This window comes from Hippopotamus amphibius, chromosome 9 (genome assembly GCF_030028045.1).
Source record: "Hippopotamus amphibius kiboko isolate mHipAmp2 chromosome 9, mHipAmp2.hap2, whole genome shotgun sequence".
Taxonomy (NCBI): Eukaryota; Metazoa; Chordata; class Mammalia; order Artiodactyla; family Hippopotamidae; genus Hippopotamus; species Hippopotamus amphibius.
This window is the reverse complement of record NC_080194.1, coordinates 62,753,218-62,776,616: the sequence shown is the minus strand read 5'-3', so window position 1 is coordinate 62,776,616 and position 23,399 is coordinate 62,753,218. Positions and strand designations below refer to the sequence as shown.

The 23,399-nt window shown below is 40.0% G+C and overlaps 1 protein-coding gene across 1 annotated transcript in view; it reads right to left on the bottom strand.

Annotated features, from left to right (window-relative positions):
* RAB38 (RAB38, member RAS oncogene family) overlaps positions 1-23,399 on the bottom strand; it is a 64,729-nt gene that overhangs the window by 38,240 nt on the left and 3,090 nt on the right. Inside the window, exon 2 of the mRNA XM_057748286.1 lies at positions 4,957-5,237. Within this exon, the coding sequence (XP_057604269.1) occupies positions 4,957-5,237 (281 nt within the window). The remainder of the gene's footprint in view (positions 1-4,956; positions 5,238-23,399) is intronic.

The window sequence follows — 23,399 nt, the reverse complement described above, 5'->3', positions numbered from 1 at the left end:
AAACTAATAACTTTTTGTAGAGAACATTAGTGGGTATGTTCCTTCTCTTAGCAGGACACACACCAACATTTTTCTTTTTAGCTTCAGGGAAGAGACTAAAATTCAATAGAGTTTAATGTTAGAAAGGTTCTTCTAGGGCACCCATTGATCTTAGAACATTCTGAGATAGAGGGCGGGCTTAAAAGTCACTATACATAGGATAAGAAACAGACAAGGAAATCCGCCAGGAGCAGGGCGAGGTGGAAGTCACATGGACAGAGGGCACTGCAGTTCTCTCTGTGATAATTGTTCTTGCCACTACTTGGGTAGATCCTACTTGCCCCATTACTTCTCATTTACGCAGGCCTTTTCCTGGTGTCCTGTTTCCGAACACAACCACATGAGAACTACCACAGCATAAGAACAGGGTGGAGCAGCCTGGGAAGGGCTGAGATATAGAAACAGACCCTTCCTCTGAGTCCATCTATGGTGTGCATCAAAGCCAGGTACAGATGGTGACACCCAGACCAGCAGATGGGCTATGGGACAGGTGACAGAGATAATGTGGCATGTGCGTGTGATGGGATCAGACATAACACATCCAGGGACCTATGTACATCATGTCACTTAATCACACAACAACTCTGAAAGGTAGTTGGATGTGGCCATAGAGTGAATCCAAAGGCAGTAGCTGGTAGAGATTCAGGCCATGGGCACCAAGAGAGCACCAGGTAAATAGGCCAGAAGGTTGTGGGGCCCCATCAGCCATTGAGATGGGCCTAGAGGACAGGATTCTCAGTCTTGGGAACACACTAACAAGAGCAGGCCAGGGCCCTCATTCTAAATAGATGAATCTACCAAGCATATTATAAAGACTTAGCTTGGGCACAGGAATGCATAAAAGAGCCATTATTAGAGTTAAAGTATGATGTGGACAGTGAGACAGATGTATCAGAGCTCCTGATCTACAGGTTGACCATGTAAATTAAATTACAGACTAAAATAATTATGCTAGGACCACAGGCATAAACAAGGAATGTTCCAGAAAATGGGACATATGATCACCCCAGTTATATATTTCCTGGCCCTAGTGAATCCCCAGGCAGAATTCCACTAAACACAGCTAAGAAAAAGAAAGAATGCAAACTAAAGAAAACCTGACTTAGGAGAGATTTTTTTTCTTTCCTTTCCTTTAGTTTTTAATATTCAAAGAGATGATGTGAAAAACCAGAGATGCTAGCATACATTTACTTTTTAATTTTTCTCTCTTAATTCACTTCCAAAGGCTACCATGATTATTCCAGGAACAGCACAAGGCATGAAAATTCTTGTGGAAAGTTTCTTTAGAAGATTGAAGAGCAAAAGGGTAAATTTCCCTCAGCAGTAGGGTCAGCAGCCAGAAGGAGGCTGGTCTCAGTGACAAACGTCTCCAACACCCCGCTCGTTTCAGCTTCAGGCATGGCCAAGCCGATGGTGATACCCACAGGATTTCTGCCGGATGTGGCCATGAGCACAAAGCCAGAGGTTGTGGACTTTGGCTCATCAGGAGTTTTGGAAACGTAATAAAAAGGAAATCAGATGTTTATCACCAGACTGATTATGATGTCACTCAAGAGGACTCTCATAGTTAGGAGATTAACTTTCTATGAGAAAGATCTTTATGGGAAATGTTCCCAGATCCCAAAGGTAATCAACGAATGAATTGGTAGCTGTCTCCAAATACTGCCATCTTAGCTTCAGGCAGACAGTTTGATCTGGGCCTCTGTTTTGTACATGCTGAAACGCTATCCTCAGAATGTAAGCAGAGTTTTATCTGAGATCTTTTTTCAAAAAAGACTTTTTGAACAGTTTGACACTCCAGCTTGTCAACGCTGCAGTATTGTTCCCGTGCATCTAGGTGTCGACTTCGAATACTAACCTGGCACTGGGAAGCCATTTTCATTATTAAGACATTCAGAAGGACAATTTCAATAGCAGTATGTTTGGAGGAAAGATAGATGTGGGTTCTAGCTTTTACAATGAGGCCTTGTACCCTTTTGGTCATATTAGCAGTTCAGTGCACTTCAGCCTTGTGAAATTCCCTCCACCCTCTCTCCATACAAAGCTTCTCTTCAAAGTTTACACTTGCAGGGATTTAGAGGATTAGAAATCCAGTATCTAAGTACGTGGTGGGTCAACCAGGCCTTAAGTTAATGAACATTATGCCCTTAAGCAAAGTTTGACACTGTAATTGTGCAAGGAATGTCAGAGTGAGGTGAAAGAAAATGTCCAGAACATCCTTTTTCCCACAAATAATTTCAACTCTCCCCACAAATTCATAGGTGTCTTCCTTCCTTTTATTTTCCTGTTAGCACTTATTGGCTATCTAAACCCCCCCCCCCCATATTTTACTTATGTTTTGTTGTTATTGTTACACATGATGTCAGGATTCTATTTTGTAAATTTCTTTATTCCCAGTGCCTGGTACATAGCAGGTGTTCCATAATATTTGTTGAATGAATGAATGAATGAATGAATGATGGAAGACTCCCTTCCTCATATAAATATGAGTCATTCAATGGATGGACCTAGAGATTGTCATACTGAGTGAAATAAGTCAGAGAAAGACAAATGTCATATGATGTCACTTATATATGGAATCTTAAAAAATGGTACAAATGAGCCTACTTACAAAACAAGAATAGAATCACAGACGTACAAACATAACTTGTGGTTACCAAGGGGGAATGAGGGGGGATAAACTGGGAGATTGGGATTGATATATACACACTACTATATATGAAATAGATAACTAATAAGAACCTACTGTATAGCACACGGAACTCTACTCAATACTCTGTAATGACCTATATGGGAATAAAATCTAAAAAAGAGTGGATATATGTATATGTATAACTGAATCACTCTGCTCTACAGCAGAAACTAACACAACACTGTAAATCACCTATACTCCAATAAAAATTAATTAAAAAATAAAAAAGTCATTCTATACAGATTGCTCTCCAGATATAAGGTAACTAACTGAGAAAAGGAGTTCTCCAAAATTCTACTCTTTTACTCCTGTGCCTGGAGGCTTCAAAGTATGGGTCTAACGAATAGGTAAATGGATGAATTCATCCACATTTTGGAATTTTTTTAAAAAACCAGACCAACATCCAAGAATCAGACTATTAAAATGTAATATTTCTTAAATTTCTATAACTTCATCATATCTGCAAATGTTGCTTGCTAATCTCTCTTTACAACAATAAATTCTTCAAACAAACAAACTAAAAAGGTTCAGTGACAGCCAGGAAGTAGAAAATGACAGATACTGTGTCCTGAATCAAAGGGAAAAAATCCTAAAAAATAGGGGAAACAAAGAATTTTAAAAGGAAAGAAGGGGGAAAACACATAACCACACTGGGGCCTCAAGAAGGAAAAGGAGGAATGAGAAGTAAAAATTTCTAAACATAAGGCCAACTTAGAGGCAGCACTGAGAAAAGGCAGGCACTGAGACTCTCCATGAAATGATTGAAACAAGAGAGCATCCCAACTAAGACAGAATAAGAAGTACCATCACCTTTTCCTTCCTCTCCATCATCTCCCACCTCAAGTTGTGGCTTACTCCTGCTGGTGGTTATACTTTAGAGATATTCTCATATCAGGTTTTTCTTTGTAATCTCTAAAACCTTTGATAACCTTAATTCAAGGCTTTGTCATTTTCCCATAAGAATGCAGTAACTACCATGTGACTTTGTCTCCAGGTTTACCTGCCTCCAATCGACCTCTCCATAGTCCCCAGGGCAAATGTGACCCATCTAATCTCTTGTGTAAAACTGGTCAGAGGCTCCTCCCCAGCCTATCTGAATGATGTCCATTCAAGCTATAGTTTCCAACCATTCTCTAATGATGTGCTCAAATATTCACAACACGCCTAAATGTGAATTCCACAAGTGCAGAGACAATGCTTATCTTATTCACAGCTGAATCCCAAACAACTAGCACAGTGCCTGTGTTCCACAACTACTTAATATGTGTGTTACACACACAAATAAGTGGGAAAATTGTGATATACAACTATGCAGAATGCAATCGTAACATGTAAAACATACACACACACACACATATACGTACACAGAAAACATCAGAAAAATATAGCAAACCATTTACTTTTTAATTTATGCTTTTTAAAAATTTTTCAAAATTTATGATGAAAGTATTTTTCTCTCTGATACTGAGATACAAAAATATAAACAGAGAAAAAGGGGAGTAGAGCAAAACTTGGGCCCCTGACATGTTAGATAGCAGCGTGGGGCATAACAGGAAGTGCAAAGCCCTCCCCACGCCACACTGGATTCTGCATCGTCCAGCCCTGACTCTGCCCCTGCTTCCTGCTACTCTTCTGCGACCCAGGAGAGTGAGCAGGGCCAAGCCACACTATGTTCTTCACATCTGTATTTGCCGTCTACTCTTTCACCCCACGCTTTCAGAATTCGCAATGTGCTAGTTCTGTGTTCTTGCCATCTTTTCATTTCTAGGTCAAAGCACAATTCCTGGTATACAGAAGAACATAATAAGTGTTGCTGGAGTAAACGAATTAATATTTGAATAAAGCAGTGACCCTGGATGTGTGGCCCACTTCTTTCCTTGATTCTAAAATCATACTCACCTAACAGGGTTGTCGTGAGGAGTAAATGAGAAAATGCACAGAAAACATGCCTGACACATAATAAGCACTCAACAAACGAACACGGTTGTTAAGTACTATCAGTGTGGTGGCGTACAAGTTGCTTTACTGCCTAAGCCACAGTCATCTTAAAATGTGGATAACTGTTCCACTCATCCCCTTGAAATGAGAAAGAGCTTAAAGCAGTTTGGGAACTATAAATCACCAAACCAACACACACTATTATCGTGATCATAAGGACGATGATTACATGCCATTTTCTTTGTGCATCTTGCCTACAATAAGTTTATCCTTTAAGGTCACATTACCTTTGCTGATGTTTCAAACCATCCTACGAAACCATGCTCCTTGCAGAACTGGTCCATCTTGAGGCCATTGTTCATGAGCACATCCTTCCCCTGGTCACATTTGTTGGCCAACAAAACCACTGACACTGGTTTGCCATTAGGGAGACTTAACTTTGAGTCCAAATCATTTTTCCACTTTGTCACTGCTTCAAATGTAGCTGGCCTGGTGACATCGAAGACAATAAAAGCACCCATAGCTTCTCGGTAATAGACCCTTGTCATGTTTCCAAATCTTTCTTGACCTATGACCAAAAAGAAACAGAAATGAAAAATTCATTACAGCTGTAAACTGAATCACATATGGGAACCTAATAAGGCCTCATATGAGCAGATCACTCAGTAAAGTGCTTCATTGTTCATCTTTAAAGGATGAACTAAATACACAGTCAGGCAGCTCCGTTTTGATCTTTGAGTCCCGAGGAGATTCATTCATTTAATAAACATTTATTGAAATGTCTGTGTACCATGTAACATTCCAGAACTGTGGTAATATAGTATCCCACTAGCCACATATTGCTACTTCAGTTTAAATTAATTAAAACTAAATAAAATTTAAAATTCAGTTCTTCAGTCACACTAGCTAGCTACATTTCAAATGTTCAATAACCACATGTGGTTAGTGGCTACAGTATTAGACACTCCAAGATAGAACATTTCCATTATCGTAGAATGTTCTATTGGGCAACATTGTTCTAAATTCTTGGGATACAATAATTAAAATATGAAAATCCCTACCATCATGGAGCTCAGATTTTAGTGGGATGATAGATTAGTATGTTACAAAGGCATCCACAGTCAACTCCAATCAGGGGTAATAGTAATAGGTAGCATTTATTGTATGCTCACTAACCATCAGAGATGTGGCTTCCATAAATTATCATGAAGGTGCAATTATTAGCCCCATTTTAAAGTGAGAAAATTGAGACCAAGAGAGGCTAAGTAACTTGTTCAAATTATACAGATGGTAAGCTTAAGAAGTTACAATTCAAATTTGAGCTTTTTGAATCCAGAGCCCATAATCATTTACCAACACTGAATACCCTCAACTACTAAACCACAACCGTATACTATCTCTCCCCCAGGTTTATATACCAGGGGTGTCCCATTCAACTCAGTTGAGCAGATAACAGATACTTATACATTGATGCCAGTCTCTGAGCTACATGCTAGGAATACGACAGTGAACTAGATGGCCTATACCCTTAACTAGCCTACAATCCATTAGATAATGAAAGCCCTCTGACGAAGGAACGAATGAATGGAAGGAAGAAACAAAGAAACAAAGAAATGGATTGGTCTTATTTAGACCAATCAGCTAGAATCAGTTTTGCTCTGATTCTTAATTTTCTAAATGAATACAGGCACATTTCTTAAACACACTAAGTTTAGCCTTCCTCACCTGAAAAATGCCAGTAATAATATGTACCTCACAGGGTTGTTATGTGGATGAAATGAATTAACACATGTAAAGCATCCAGCACAGTTCCTTACAACTAGTTGGTACTTGAGTTTTCCCTCCTTTCTTCAGCATGTTAAACATTATGAAAGACGATATGACAAAGGTAGTGAAATCAGAGTTCTAGACAGAGTTTAGGAAAGAAAATTACAGGTATTTGAGCTGATCAACAAAAATGAACAAAATCCTATTGCTTGTAACTCTATCCTCCAGTAGCTGCTAAAGATAGGAGCTATCGAAGACTGGGTTGATGTTTTCTGAATTCAAAACTCCAGAAGTGTATGACCAGACAAAGTTCTTTTATTCTGCTTTGAGAATTTCTTTGTGTTCAGAGTCTTAAAAAGTTTTAGAAATTAAAACAAAGTTAAGTGTGTATTGCATAAGCCTACTTATCTTAAAAAAAGGCCGAAATTGGCATGTATCTAGGAACATCTAGGTCAACATACGTCTAAGGACACTTTACACTTAAGTTTGAGCTCAAGGTTTTGTGATGGTGAGTTTAAATTCAAGTTACCAAATTCTTTTGTAGGTCATGTTCACACTGGCATTAGCACTGCGGATTGCAAGAGGAAATGATCCATAAGCACTTAATGGAAATGTATGAAGGTCAAGGCTTCCTATCCTAGTGTGTGAGCCTGTGTGTCAGGGCCAGCACATATCCATCCTAAAATATTTCTTACATGAGTTATACCAGCATTTAAAAAAATGTCCCATAGTCATCTAGTCAATGAAAGAAAGTGGTATAATACTGCTCACATGACACAAAACCCACAGATTAGCTTTCATTTTTCTTGATGAGTTCTAAATTTCTTTTTTTCTTCTTTTTTCTTTTTTTTTTTTTTAAGTTCCTTATGCATACAGTGATTTCCTTTGAGCAGGGTGGCCTTGACATTTCAGGAAGATAGGAGAAAAAGGTTCTCTGTTGTCATTCAGAATTCTGAAGGCCTCTAGGCTTTGTAAAGATGTCTTATGATCCCTTTCAGGGAAATAATCAGATGAAGGGCAAAGTCATGGGTTATTCAATAATCTGCTTGTCCAGGAGTTTTCATAGTACTGTAAGGCAGCCCTCAAGAAGAAAGATTTTACATTTCAAATACATGGCAAAGGGTCATTTTTAAGACTATGCAAAAAAGCACACTATAGGCTTACACTTTCATAGGGATTGTGTGTCTGTGTGTTTGAGTTTGTGAGGGTATGTGTGTCAGGTCAGAAACAAGAAGAAAAAGGTTTGTTTCTAGAAAGAAAAGACCTTTGTATATTGAGGTCACTGGGCCAGGAGACTTGGAAAGTTTGTATTTTTGGCATTCCAGCAAGAGGTCACATTCAGACCAGGGTCTTTCCAGCACTCGTTTTATCCTGCCTTCATCAGCTGACAGCCCTCTCTGCTGTTTCTTAAGAAAAGAATGAGAACCCTGTGACTCTTAGTGCCTACATATGGACATAGTAGAGACTTGATGAATCTATCATAAGTGATTTACTTCTTAAAAAAAGACTATAGTTCAAAAAATGCCATTGGGGTTAAATCACTCATTCAACACATATTTCTTGAATAGTTAATATGGCCCAGGTCCTGTGCTTGTGCTGCAGATACAGAATTTCTGTCCTCGAGAACTTCTAAACTAAGAAGTTTAGATGCACGGACCAAAAGTGACCCAGTTCACCATGTAGGTCCCCATTTCTCGTAGTCTTTAAACACATTCTATAGCCATGTAGACGTGGCTCATGATTCAGTTTTCAGCCTCAAGGGATGGTAAACCACAAAGCAATCAACTGAATCACAAAAGTTAGTACAATGGTTGTGGTAATAATGTGGATAACTTTCCACAGAAGGCACTAAATTGAAGGATGGGAACACAGGGCATCTTCATTTTAATCCCTCTTTACCACGCAGCCTTAGACAACTATATTTCTGTCCCTGAGACTCAGTTTTCTCATCTGTAAAATGAGGTTGTTCTGGATGATCTCTACAGCCCCTTTCTGTTTTCATGCCTTCTACCCCTATGATACCACCATTAAGTCAACATCTGGTCCTCTGTTCCAAATGCCTGAAATGGCCCATTTGGTGTCATGGACTCAGCTAAAAACATATGCCAGCAACACAGCCGTAGTGTGTATTTAATGATATTTTTCACTTGGTAGTTAGATGCTCTCAGTGGGCATAACCAAGCAGTGAATCTTCTAGACAGGCATAAAAACAAGAGGATTTTCTATTAACCAACTAGCTCTGTGACCTCACATTAGCCTCTTCAACATTCTGAGCCTCAGTTTCCTCACTGGTAAAAAAAAATGAGCTGGCTAGGATCCCTAAACTAAAGTCATTATTGCCCCGGCAGCCCTCTTTGATCAACCTCCCCAACACGCAAACATCCGGCTCTCCACCTGCCATTGCTCCTGTGCTCCCCGTGCTGGTTCACAGAATCACCACCCACTCTGTCACCCAGAGTGGTACCTTCCAACTCCTTCCCCCTCCCCATATCCAAAGGGTCTCCAACAGCCTACTAACACTTCTAGTCCAAAAGGGAATCTTGACTCTGCCCCCTCATCTCCATCAGCACTGCCACTGCTCCAGTTCAGGCCCCCATTGCGCCTCATCTGGACCCCTGAAAGCTCTTAACTGGGGCTCTCAGCATCTCAGCTTTTGTCACTCCTGCTTTCCCTTAAAATAAATATAAATATAACACAGGTCTTTAGACAGTTGCCATTCTGGCGGCATAAGAAATCACCCAATGGGTGATGGAAGGAAATGAAATGAAATGAAACCACTACCTTGAAGAGATATCTGCACACCCATATTCTTTGCAGTATTACTGACAATAGCCAAGACACGGAAGCAACCTAAATGGATGAAGAAGATGTGGTACAGTCATCCCTCAGTACCCGCAGGAGATTGGTTCCAAGACCCACTAAAGATACAAAAATCTGCGGGTGGTCAAGTCCCTTATAAAATGCCCTAGTACACCCCCCCCCCCATATCTGTGGATGTGGAACCTGCAGATACGGAGGACCAACTGTACGCATGTACAACAGAATGTTACTCAGTCATAAAAAAGAAGGAAATCCTGTCTTTTGCAACAACATGGGCAAATGCTATAAGAGCATTATGTTAGGGAAATAAGTCAGAGGAAGAAAAATACTGTACGATCTCACTTACATGAGGAATCTAAAATAAGCCATAAACAGTCAAAAATTCATTAAAACCCAGAGAGTGGAACAGTAGTTGCCAGAAGCTAGGGGATGGGAGAAATGGGGAGATGTTAGTCAAAGGGCATAAACTTCCAGCTGTAAGATGAATAAACTCTGGGAATCTGATGTACAGCCTGGCAACTGTAGTCCACAATACTGTATTACATAATAGAAAGTTGCTGAATGAGTAAGTCTTATACGTTCCCACAGTTACAAAAAGGCAATTAGGTGACGTGATAAAGATGTTAACTAACCTCATTGCGGGAATGATTTCACAGTGTACACACATATCAAATCATCATGTTGTACACCTTAGACTTACACAAAGTTATATGTCAATTCTATCTCAATAGAGCTAGGGGGAAAAAGAAAGCATCTGAGGTATTTATAGAAAACCCATTCCAGGGGCATCCTTCTCAGAGATTCCTTTGGTATTGGTTTCGTGCGGGGCCCAGGAAACTGTTTTTAAAGCCCTCCTTGGGAGAAGTCTTAAAACTTCTATCAGAATCCACTTTCAAAATGTAAATATTACCATGATTGTCTGCCATTTTAGCCCTTCAATGACTCTTACATTATACTTTTATGAAGACTACACATTTGGAGCCTTTGGCTCCAACCACCCTTCCAAATTCTTCTCCTATCCCTTCCTTCCAAGTGCTCCATGGTCAAGCCACACTGGACAACTTGTCCTTCCTAAAACACATCCTTCATTACTCCCTGGCTTTTCTTGCCTTTTTGCAGCTCTATTCCCAAAGCCTGAACTGCTTCCGCATCTCCCCTCTCACCTTCAGTCAAATCCTAGTAGCCTATCGTTGTGCCCTGAAATCTCACACATCCTGCCAGCTGGAACCGTGGCTCCCTTTTTCACGACCCCACAGCATTTTCTTTATCCTATTCCATTCACACTTATCATGTTGTGTCTTCATACTTCTGTCACCAATTTGGCACTGGAAAAACCTGGAAAACAGGTTGGTTGCGTTTTAATGTTGTAAATCTGAGGCATATTTCTCCACTTTGGGGATATGGTAAGAGCTTATGATACTATAGCAAAAACAAACTGAAATTAAGTTTCCTCCTTCCTCTAAAATACATTATCTTGTACCCGTGAGCCAGTGTCACATATTAATGCACTTAATCTATATTCCACTCTTGTTTTCAGTAAGTAATCAATAAGTGTTCACCGACAGAGAAAATTAACCTTATTCTAACAGGGTTATGTGCATATCTGTTGCAAGTAGAGTTTTAGACTGGAATGTTATGTTTTTGTAATCACTCTCATCCTCTTAAGAAATAATCCCTTGGAATCAGTTTATTCTATTCCAAATAAATAGTTTTTTGGGTCATGGCACAATCAGTAGAGCTAAAAGAACCACGAAGGCATGCTCTTTATTTCTAGAGAGTAATGATATGAAAAGCAGGAAAATAAAACCAAAAGTAAATATGAGTTTTAAACAAGGATCTGGAGGTAAAAAAAAAACTATCCAATTGCTTTGATGATCAAATGGTCACTGAACTTATAATGGCATAAGCTGGTTTTGAAGGCTCAGGGAAACCCACAGACTAGGATCAGACTCAGGCTGAATCCTGGTAAGCAAGGTTTTCTCCATCTTTTAAGAGCCCATCTGACCCTCCGGCAGTGGTTCTAAAACTTTGTCATCTTCTCTCCTCACTTCTTTGCTCCACTAAACCAGTGACAGAAGTGTCAATTGATCACCATTTTTCCAAGTCACCCAGGCTTCTAGTCTTAAATTAACCTTGTGTATTCTTCTCCTACAAAACTGCCAACCTCTCTCCTCGGCCAGAACCAAGTTTCTGCAGCCCCATGACAAACACTGCCCTGTACCCAGTAAGCGTTCAATAAGGACTCCTTGCTGAGTGAAGGAACAACCCCTAATTCTATAGTCCCTCCCAATATTACTCGCAGGCTTAACAGGTCTTTAAGAGTCATCTTATGCCATGTTTCTGGTATTCATCACTTTCTTTCCATTCCCACTGAAATCACTTTAGTCAGGTTGCCTCATCTCACCTCACCTCTTCCAGTCATCTAACAAAAAAATTTGAATGCCTGTTAATTTTCAGGTACTAGAATCATGCAACTAGAAAACCCAGAAACTAGGAAAAAAAAAAAAACAATTAAAAATTGTTGCCCTTATGAAGCTTACATTCTAGTAAAAAAAAGATAAATAGTAAACAAAGAAGCAAGATACATATAATACTACATTATCTGGTGAAACGTGCTATGTAGAAAACAAAAGCAGGAAAGGAGAAACTGGTATGCAGGAGGTGAGGGCAAAGTTAAGCAGGATGGATAGGGAAGGCTCACTGAGAAGGTATTATTTGAGTAAAGACTAAAAAGAGGTAAAGGAGCAGTCCATGTGGATGTTTAGGAGACTAGGGCTTTAGACAGAGGGAGTGGCAAGCATGAGGGTGAATCAAAAATTATCTGCACTCTGGTTATATTACAACGTCTGTAAATTCTACAGCCAGGTGCAGACAATTTTTGACTCCCCCTCATACAAAGATGGTGAGGCACAGATGTGTCTGGCAAGTGTGTGGAGAACAACAAGGAGACTGCTGGCTGGAGAGGGCTGAGCAAGGGGAAGAGTAGCCTGCAATGAGGCAGGCAGATCACAGGATCCAGACTGTAGACAATTCCAGGCCATTATACTGATGCTGCCGTTTATTCTGGATGAAAGAGGAAGGCACTGAAGGATTGTGAGCAGATGAGAAACAAGAACTGACAGAAGTAAATGGATAACTCTGGCTTTTGCATCGAGGAAACAGGAGTCAAAGTTGGAAGTGGGGAAAGCATAATCCAGGCAAGAGTTGATGATGCGGATCACAATCAGTGGTAAGGATGGTCCAGACTGGTTGTTTTCTAGATACATTTGGAGACAGAGAAGATAGGTGGGCCATAAATTAGGAGATGATTCAAGCATGACTCCCAAGCTTTTGACTTGAATTATTGAAGGCATGGAGTTGCCATTAGCTGAGATGGTGTAGGCTTTTGGAGGGACAGGTTTTGTAGAAGTAGACTGAGATTTTGACTTGTTAGGTTTCAGATGTCTGTTACACAGGTATGTCAAGTAGGCAGCCAGATATATGAATCTGAACTTCCAGGGTGGGGAGTCAGGGCTGGAGATTGACCTTGTATTTTAATTTCTGTACACCTCTGCCAGATTCACCATCCAAAGTCCTGTTTTCACGTACTTAAACCCACTACTGCCTAAAACAGATGCCAAAATTTGGAGGTTGGGCTGCTAACATGTTATGTGACCCACACAAGATTTAAAGCAGTTTGAACTATTTCCCAACTGTTATAAATTGGAAGATAAATACAAATATTAGAATGTCTTGAAAACTCGGAATATTCAGAAATCCAGGGTCTACATTAGATGAATAATGTTGTCAAGTTCATTTGAGCTGATCAGTACCAAACACAATCTTAAAGAAAAAGAAAATTGGCTGAGATACCATTCCTTTCACATTGTTAGATATCACAAAAACACTACCTTCAATTTATTTTTTTAAAAGATTCGTATTTCTCTTTGTTTAAGATTTATTTATTATTTATTTATTTGTTTGTTTAGTTTTGGCTGCATTGGGTCTTCGTTGCTGTGCAAGGGCTTTCTCTAGCTGTGGCGAGTGGTGGCTGCTCTTCATTGCGGTGCGCAGGCTTCTCTTTGCATGGCTTCTCTTGTTGCGGAGCACGGGCTCTAGGCACACGGACCCAGTAGTTGTGGCTCATGGGCTCTAGAGCACAGGCTCAGTAGTTGTGGCTCACGGGCTTAGTTGCTCCACGGCACGTAGGATCTTCCCAGCCCAGGGATTGAACTCGTGTCCTCAGCATTGGCAGGCAGATTCTTAAGCACTGTGCCACCAGAGAAGTCCCACAGCCTTAAATTTAAATGTATGTATCTATATCCATTTTATTAAAATAATTCTAACAAAATATTTGGAATTCAATGAAATTTATATAGTTTTATTTTAAAATAAATCATTGCTATTGATCCAGTTTCCTTATTGTAAGTTTCTTATAGATGGTTACATAGGATTCCATGATTGTTTCTTTGCATCAAAATACTCTTTAACACACTTGGCCTCATTCCTATACACATATCTAGCTCTAAGTGAGGTTTTGTGGAGAAAGGAAATGGGAGCTAGGATTAAGGGGAAGTTTTGTACCTATTTCCTAGAGACACAGGAAGCAGTATCTTGGGTGGTTCAGAAATAAGAACAGATTTTTCAGAGAGGACCTTCAAAGATGAACAAGTGTTTGCCAGGTAGAGAAAAGAGTTTATTTATTTTACCCTCTGGGCTCCTGTGGGATTTTTAAGGTTGCACACCTTGATCTACAAGTTAAAGGCTAATCCTCAGACTGAGGTCAGGGTCCTGCCCCAAACTATGCCTCGCTAGCCTCTGCTAAATTCTGCCTCTTGCTTTCATTCACCCTCATTCCATGGTACTCCCATCCTCACTGGAACATACCCTGTCTCTGATTCTCTGCCTAACCAAATCCTACCTACTCTTCAAAGTTGTACCAAGCCCTACCTTCTAATAGCTGTTTCTGACTACTAGGCCTGGGGCTCAATTCTTATCTCTGCTATACTCACATGGGGCTGACAATGTATCACTTGCTCCTCCATTCAATCAGGCCCTGCTTTGTACTGCTTTTTAAATTCTGCAGACCTCTGCAGACGGTGTCCTCACCGTGGACTCCTCGAGCCCACTGTTGAATTCCTCTAATACTGTCCCCTATCTCTCCACAGCACATGCACTCTGAGAGGCTCTTCGTCTGTGCTCACGATGGACTTGGGAAATAGAATTTAACTGGTAATACAGGTACTCTTTACATAATAAAGTAGCAATTAATATTGATTTCTTATTTACGAGAGGGAGCCCCAGCAGGGAGAGGAGTGGACTGAATAAAGCAAGACCTCTAATCCAGTTCATTTACTTTCCATGCCTACTAAACTCCTGCTCTTTCTTAAAATCCACTCTGAAAAACATCTGTCCCCAGTTCAGAACTGCCTCTCCACAATTTCTTTAGTTCCCCTATAAACAATGGCTCTCAATTCATCTTACCACTGGTTGTCACGTCTTATAGGCAAGTCTTGTCTCTATTTAACAAGAAGGTAGAGCCAGATGCAATGTATTGAACTAAGGTAAAGTGTGCAGAGAATAGGATGACATAAAAAGTAACAGTTGGTTTCTTAGGGTCCATAAGCAATAGTATTATAGAAAGCAAGGGTGGCTGGGTTATAGTGATCTATTTTTATATTAAATTTCAAAAATATTCTCATTAAATTCTGAATTTATATTTAAATTTAAAGGAGTGTGTGTGTGTGTGTGTGTGTGTGTGTGTGTGTATGAAAATGAGTATCCCAGTATTTCGGGAGGTTTTTTTTTTCAGAATAATTTTTGACTAGGGCCTGACACAACTCAGTTTAAATGAAATAATTCACTTGGATAGAGAAAAAACAAGATCATCTAGTAATGCAAATATCCAATATTGGATGCAGGGAGGGAATGAAACCACGCCACAGAAGAGAGGTTGGCAAGAATCAAGATAGAAGGATCAGCATCTCATGTTTTTAATTAAACCAATTACCACCTAAACAAATACCTAGCAAACAACCTAAAAATACATCCACTGAATTACAAGCTCAAATGTATTAAATAAAAAGCTCTCTTTGAATTACTCAGCATTTGAAACATCACCTCTAAGTAACCTTTAAAGATACTTTTATAAATAACTCACAAGGGGCCCTGGAGTCTCAGGGTTTCACTCTTAAAGAATTTCCAGATTCCTTCAGAGGTAAAATTCCCCAAATGTGTGCCAAGGTGCTCTGAGGTGCCTCAGTGAACTCACAGGGGTTCAACAGGATAGTTTTAAATTTCAAGGCAAACACCGTGATGCTCAAGATCAATCAGACACCTCGGGAACTACTAGCTAGAGGCAGCTCACAATTTTAACATCAGATTGTGCTACATTCCCTTCGATGTGATCGTATCTTTTTGAAGCTGGGGCTTTTGCAGTCTGTGTGATAAAAAGCAAGAGTCATGTGAAAATCAATGAGAAACAGGAAATGAGGATGGTGGTGTCCATTCTAAGATGCTATTCCATGGCCCAAAGCAATGTGTATACCAATAATAAGTAATTATCGTTATTAAAAATGAGATAAAAATCATTTTCTTTTAATTTATGTTTTCCATTTTTTCCAAACAGCTATTAAGTCCTTAGACAATAATACTTATTAAATTGTTTGGTGCTAACTACTTAATAAACAGAGCGTTTAGGTATTTCTATTGGCTTAGAGGCACCATGAAAAAATTACTTTGACACTAAAATTTCTGTGAACTGAGGAAGTTTGAGAACCTCTGCTGTAGCCTCTCGAGTCTAGTCTGGAAGATTGTTTTCTCTAAGTTTAAAACATACAGATACACACACACACACACACACACCCCTCTACCGCCATACAAGACATTTTTTATTCCAATAACATCAAGCATCATAGCCATTCTTATCTTTAATTTTCAAACTAGAGACTGTGTCCCTTAGGCACTGTGGTTTTCCTGTCTAAAAGTGGTATATTAGTACAGTTCTTCTTAAGCCCAACCAACCACATGGTCCAAGCAATGATGTGTGCAAAGAATTCAGCTCATTCAATTCTTAGCTCTACCCAAAGTAGAAAGGTTAAAAATAATAAATATTCCTTTAAAATAAATAATGTGCATCTTCCAAATGCAACTTAATCCATGATATGTGAAAACTGTTGCATTGTTATATTACACAGCAGGAAACAGCAGAGTGGAGTGGTTAGAATAGAATTTATCACCAGACAGATCTCACTTCATATCCCAGCACCATCTCTTACTGTCTGTGTGAATTTTGAAAAGTTTTGTGTGTTTATCTGTTTTCTAGCCCGTGTAAGCATAGTGCTCTCCTCTCTATGATGGGGTTGGTAACAGCACCTACCAGATCAGTTTCTTGTGAGCAGTAAATTAAATGAGACATAAAAATGCACAGCACCATGCCTGACACCCAATAAATGGTGGCTATTGCGGGGGGAAACAGTCCCCCCAACAAGTAATTTAAATCAATTTGTTTTCAACTTCACTCTACAAATTAAACTGAAATATATTTGAATCCCTCACACTACAGATAATTTCTTTGTCTCCAATAGGCTGAGGAGGTACACAAGAAGCTAAGTTTTCCATTGCTCTTCCTGAGAGAGCAGATTTATGCAAGGCTGATGAGGAAGAAAGATTAAATAATGTATCAGGATAACAGACTACGAAAAATAGCGACTCAGGGCAAAAATTTATAATTCTGATTTCTCCCAGACATTTGAAATGATTGACTAACCTCTTCCTGAACTCTTTTCCCTTTGCATCCCAAACCTGCTTTTGCTTCGTCGTCCTCCTCCACAGCACTTTCTCCTTCTCCACTTCTTTGCTAACTCCACAGTCATCTCATTAAATTGTGGGACAAATAACTGCAGCAAGCTCTGCTAAAAATCAGAAAAGATACCTGGAGAGGTACAGTGTAACTCTAAAAAACTGCTAAAGGGAGACGGCCAGAAGGGAGTGAAGTTGTGTGGAATTCAGAGACGGTCAGAAGGGAGTGAAGTTGTGTGGGATTCAAGGGAGGAGGAAGTTACCCCTGGAAGAAGAGAATTAGGGAAGTCTTTTAGAGGAGTTGCCCTTTCAGGTGGGTCTTAAACATCAGGTAGGATTTGGATACGTTGAAATAAAGGGAAGGGCATGTGAACCAGCAAGAAGGGCAGGAGCAAAGGCACAGAGGCAATAAACACAGGGTGTGAATAAGGAAGAGCAAGGAGTCCAAATAGCCACATGTGAAGCTTCATAACGGAGCACTGGGGGAAATACATGAGGCATGTCATTTGAAGCCAAACTGTGGGTGGCTTTGGTTCACCCCAATGCCATACCACCATCCTCTCTCTTTACTGCAGGAACTCCCATGGCGGGGGCCTACTAAATTCATTTATTTTCGTGCCCCAGTACTTAAGACAACACCAAGACACCTCGTGTTAAAAAAGAAGTTTTTAATTCTTCAAGTCCCATCATTAACAAACCAGAGAAGTCTGCTTTCTGGTTCTAGTTCTACCGCTAACTAGCTCTCTGAGAAACTAATACGAACTTCCTTTCAGAGCATAGCTTCCTCAGCTGTAAAATGATGGATTTGGTTTGATGAGCCCTCAAGGTTTTAATTGTGTGAAAATTACCTTCATTACTTCATCCAATCTATTCAAAAATCATAAAGAAAAACATTTTTGTCATTTGACCTCCAAATGAATGACATTTCATTCTGAATTACAAAGATTTTGTTAAATGAAGAAACAGTTTTTAAGAATGGTCTTTAAGGTCACTCCCCAGTTTTTTGTTGTTGGTGGTGGGTTTTTGTTTTTTTTTTAATTTTATTTATTTATTTATTTACTGGCTGCATTAGGTCTCTGTTGCTGCACGCAGGCTTTCTCTAGTTGCGGCTAGCAGGGGCTACTTTCGTTGCAGTGCACAGGCTTCTCATTGCGGTGGCTTCTCTTGTTGCAGAGCACCAGCTCTAGGCAGGCGGGCTTCAGTAGCTATGGCATGTGGGCTCAACAGTTGTGGCTCATGGGCTCTAGAGCACAGGCACAGTAGTTGTGGCGCACGGGCTTATTTGGTCCGCAGCATGTGGGATCTTCCCAGGCCAGGGCTTGAACCCACGTCCCCTACATTGGCAGGCGGATTCTTAACCACTGCACCACCAGGGAAGTCCCAACTCCCCAGTTTTTATGGTGAAAAATAAAATATAATGCCACCTTAGGAAAAGTGATTTCTCTATCGATTCTAAAATGTATGCATTTTTCATGTGTTAATGTTTATAAAATTATGAAGTCTTTCAAGCGTGAAAAAAAAATTTATTTTGTTCATAAACAAAAAGTTTCTTTTGTTTGTTGAATAAATGTTTAGGGCAATGATGAAATAGTTGACTGAAACTTTTTGTCGAATAAATACTTATTAATCACTCACTAATACCAAGTACTAGGGTTACAGTTGGGAGGAAAAAGCATTTCAGTGCAGTAGTAGAGGACTTCTAATCTGGAATAAGCATGGGATATTATGGGAGCAGATAAACAGTATCTTTCTCTGTCACATGGACCCAAAAGAGACTTCCTGAAGGAGGGTGAGATAGGTGAGTAACAAAGGACCCATAGGAGCTAAGTAAAGAAGAGGGAAAGTATAGTTAGCCAGAGGCAACTGTATGAGCCACAGTATAAAGGAAAATGTAGCTGAACTGAAGCCACTATAAGATATCCAGAATGGTGAAGAATCATAGGTATGAGAGATGGGACTGGAATGGGTGACTGAGGCCAGATCACGAAAGGCCTTGAATTTCACGCTAAAATGTTTAGCCTTTCATTCTGAAAGTGATGAGGGTCCACTGAAGGACGCCAAAGTGGAGAATACTTAACTGGAGAACGATGCCGTGTTGAAAAACCTCCCCTCTGTAGATTACAAGCTAATGGGTGGGAAAGCTGGAGGAAGGGAGGAGCACTGGGATGATGCTCCAGTAGTTCAGCTAAGTTGTGAGGAAGACACGGCCACTGAAAGGAGGGATAAGACAGTTATTTTCCAAGGTAGAAAGGATAGGATCTGATTAATACCTGAGAATAGAAAACTAAAGGAATGGTGAATCATGAATTTCAAAACCTGAGTTATTTTCAATGAGTAATTTAAGATCATATAACTTCTCAACCAAGTTCTCAGACAGCTGAAAAAAATTAGTGGAACTCAAGAATTTGAAACCCAGGCTTGAGTCTGAGACTTGACTTTGCAAGGTTGATGGAGATGACTCTAGTACACCCACCTAGAAGATGAGGGTCCTCCCTTGACAGAATAAACCTGATTTCCACCCCAGGAGCAGTAAGGCCACCATATCCATCTGGGAATGTCCATCCCAGAATCAAAGAGAGTAAAAAAATGAAAAGGGTTCTCAATGGTTTGAACGCTCAGCAGGATTTGCCAAAGTTAATTCTCAGAAGACGGAGCAATCGGGCTCTAAACCTATCACAAGACAACTGTCTTCAAAATTTTTTCAGGTGAGCAATGACTCTAATATCAACCCTACTGGCTATTTAACACTAAATCATTTTTATTGAGCAACGACAATGTGCTAGGCACCATGTTCTACTTACCCTTGGCCCAGTTTCCTCACCCATAAAACTAGAAATAATATGAGCCATTTGCCAGAATTATTGTGCTGTTTGAACTGCAAAGTTTATTTTGATAAATTTATAAATGTAAGAAATTATCACTCAACCATTGGCTTAGCAAATACATCCTTTCCTAATTTGTCCGCTGTTCCCTCTCACCCCTCCCTCCACACACTGTAATCTCCAGGAAGGCTGCACTACCCACAGCCCTCACCACGTCTCCTCACCTCCACATCACGGCTACAGCAAGGGCCATGGTTTGACCTTCTTTAGCACCTGATGTTTCTCCTTCAGGGCACTTATCAAAACATTCAGTAAATATCTTCACGATTACCTTCAAATATCTTTAGACTCCACCAGAATATCAGATTCCATACCAATGTCCATTTCATGCCCCCTAAAACACTATGCTTATCAAGTGAATGAATAATTTTTCCCAGGCAAGATCTTACTCCTCTCAAATCCTGAGGTTTTAAAATGACTTTTCAGTGAAATGCAATAAAATCAAACAAAATATTTAAGTACCATTTTGACTCTCAATGAGCATAACTGTGTTCTGACAAGGACACAATGGGACAGATCCTGGGTTTCCTTTTGACCTGGTCAGGCCTCAAAGACTCCACTTACTTCTTACTTTCTAGGACCCCATGAACTCCTCCCTCAAAAGCTCTGTAACTTAGAATCTGTCCTCCTTCTAGTCATCATCCCTCCAATCCCAACCACTTTAACTCTTTTCACCATGATGTTTATAATCTATAAACAATGGGGAACCACCAAAGTGATGCTCTGGGAAGATAAACTTGACCTTAGTACATATAAGAACTGGTGGAGGAAGAGATTAGAACTAGCCATGTGGCTCTGACAGCAGGACAGGTAAGTAATAATAGTACTGTCCCTGGTTTAGGGCAGTGACAGGAGAAAAATAATCATTAACTGGCCTGGAGATTGATAGCATGTAAGGCTCAAAGGAGAAGGAGAAAATATGACAGAGGTTTCAAGTCTTAGTGACTGGGTAAAAGGTAGTATAGTTCACATAAACTAGGAAGACCAGTATGTGGAGAGATATGTCTAATTAAGATTTACAAATAGCATCATTTACTACTTTCATTAAGAAGGGTAATGTTTGTATTCCTTTCTTGTTGTACTGTTGTTTTCTTTTGTATTTTCCATTTTTGCTACATTAAGTATATATTACTTTATACATAGAAAAAACAACAATCTTGTTTTTTTATGCAACTTAGCTGTGACATATTGATCTTGCAATATTTGTCAGTTATCATAAAGGTTATGTCCAGCAGGAAGACGAAATTGTATGCCTGAAGCTTGTGAGAAGGCAAGGTTATAAGCACCGTTTGGGAGTCATCAGCATAGAGTTTAAAGCCATGGGAATGCACGAGCTCCCCAGGAGAAGGAGACAGAATTAAAGAGGACCAGAGGATGAACTTCCATCTCCAGTTGTATGGCCCTGAAGTCCCTCACAGGGGGTTACTGGTGCTAGGTAAGAGCACAGGAAATATCACACTAGCTAGAGGCCTTTTCAGCCTGATCATGCTTAATCTCAGAGAATGAATGGATGTGGTGCAGACAGGACCCTCTCTGCATCACCAGAGTATTTTGGAGTTACCTGTATCAATACCCTTTACTTACCATTACAGTGATTTGCTATTGTGCTGTCATGCCCACTAAGCGTGAACGTTTTGAGGTCAGGAATCAAGTCTTATTCAATTCTTTAGCCTTCTTTGTTTCCCCCTCACCTAACACAGTGCCTAACACATACCAGACATTTAATATACACATTTGCTGAAGACACCAATCACACACACAGGAGCTGCTCCCCACATTCCCTCCTTCTCTCAAAAGACTTAGCTTCCCTTAGCCAGGCTGCTATGTGCCCGCCTGTCAGAACTAGTCCTCTAAACCCTAGATGAGGGGACTTGTCCCACAGGCCTAGTGCCCCTGCGTCTGTGAAGCACGAAGATTCTAATGACCTCCCTGCAAGAAGCCCTGAAGTGTGTTCCCCGCCCATCCCTCACCTCACTTGGAAAGTTCACTGTTTTTTTCAGTGTACATACTGTTTACTTGCAAGCACACAGCATGTTAATCCACATGGTATTTAGAAAATCTATAATTAGCCAGGCTAGAAACAAGGCAATAAACTACCCACCAGAAAATGGCCCAGACTTGCCATGCATTTTTATTTTTTTGCCTGACACAGTGGTTGCCAAATTTACCTCTTTCTCATTTTTAGATCTATTGCATGGATATTTAAAACGCTTCTTCTAAAACTTCCTGGAGAATTAGTCTTTTAGAAATAGATATTGAAGAGATGATCAATTCCAAACCCTTCCCTCGGTTGAATTTCACAATGCAGAAACACCTTATAAACACTAAAACAACACACCACTATGACCCAGATGAATCTCACAGCCACTGACATGGGGAGTCAGCGTCTCTGGGCTCCTGACTCTAGACCCAGGCTACGTCTTGCTGTCACTCGGCCTGTTGGGTAGTTGAGTATTCCAATGCTTCTTTGTCACACAGCTTAGATGGGGAAAGTTAACATAGATGTGCCCTGCAGGGAAATATTTTTCTTATAAGCTGGATCTTGTTTTAACTATTTAGGGGAATTCATTATTTAGGAGAGTCTTGCAATGAAACTTTCACATGAGGAAGAAGCACGCTCTAAATTACCTGCCAACTTAATTTATTTTCTACTGTATTTCTTAAATCTGGAATTGGGCTTTCTGATGAGCACCTGACGTGGTCATTTCTCTCATGTATATGCATGAAAAATGAAGTTAAAGAAACCTGCTCTTCCTATTCTCCCTTGCCACATGCGAGCTCTTGTGACCTTGGGTCTCTGATTCTTGATCTAATATAAAATAGGTTTAATACCACCTGCTCTGACAATACCCTCAGCAATGCTGGGAAGATCAAGCAGGAAAATGTACGTGAAAGTAGTTTGTAATAACAATTAAAACAACAAGAGTAATAGCTCACCTCCAGAATGTGTCAGGCACCGCTTCACATGAGTTAGCTCATTTCATTCTTTTAACTCTAAGATACAGGGTCTGCTATTGTCCCCAGTTTTTAGACAGGAAACCAAGGCATAGAAGTTAAGCAACTTGCACAAGTCACAAAGGTAGTAAGTAAAGAAGTTGGAATACGCTGCCACGTACTAACTGGACACAGTGAGACGATATTAGAGCTGATGGAGACTGCCAGAGATAACACAGCATGAAGATGTGATATCACAGGAAAACGAAACAATTGCCATTTTAAAGATGGAGCAACTCAGGTCCAGCAAGGCTTCATGATTTTCCCAATGTCAAGTATTACAGCTTTAGAATACCCATAATTTATAGCATATTTATTAGAATACATCTAAAGTATTCTATTTTCAAACTGTGGGAAGTAGAGCAAAGCTGTTAGGAACCGAGGTGCTGGGTTCAACGGCCAAGTTTTAAGTTCCAGCACTACCATTTAACAAACTATTTTACTGAGAAACTAAAAATTAAATATGCACTGACAATTGTAAGAATAAA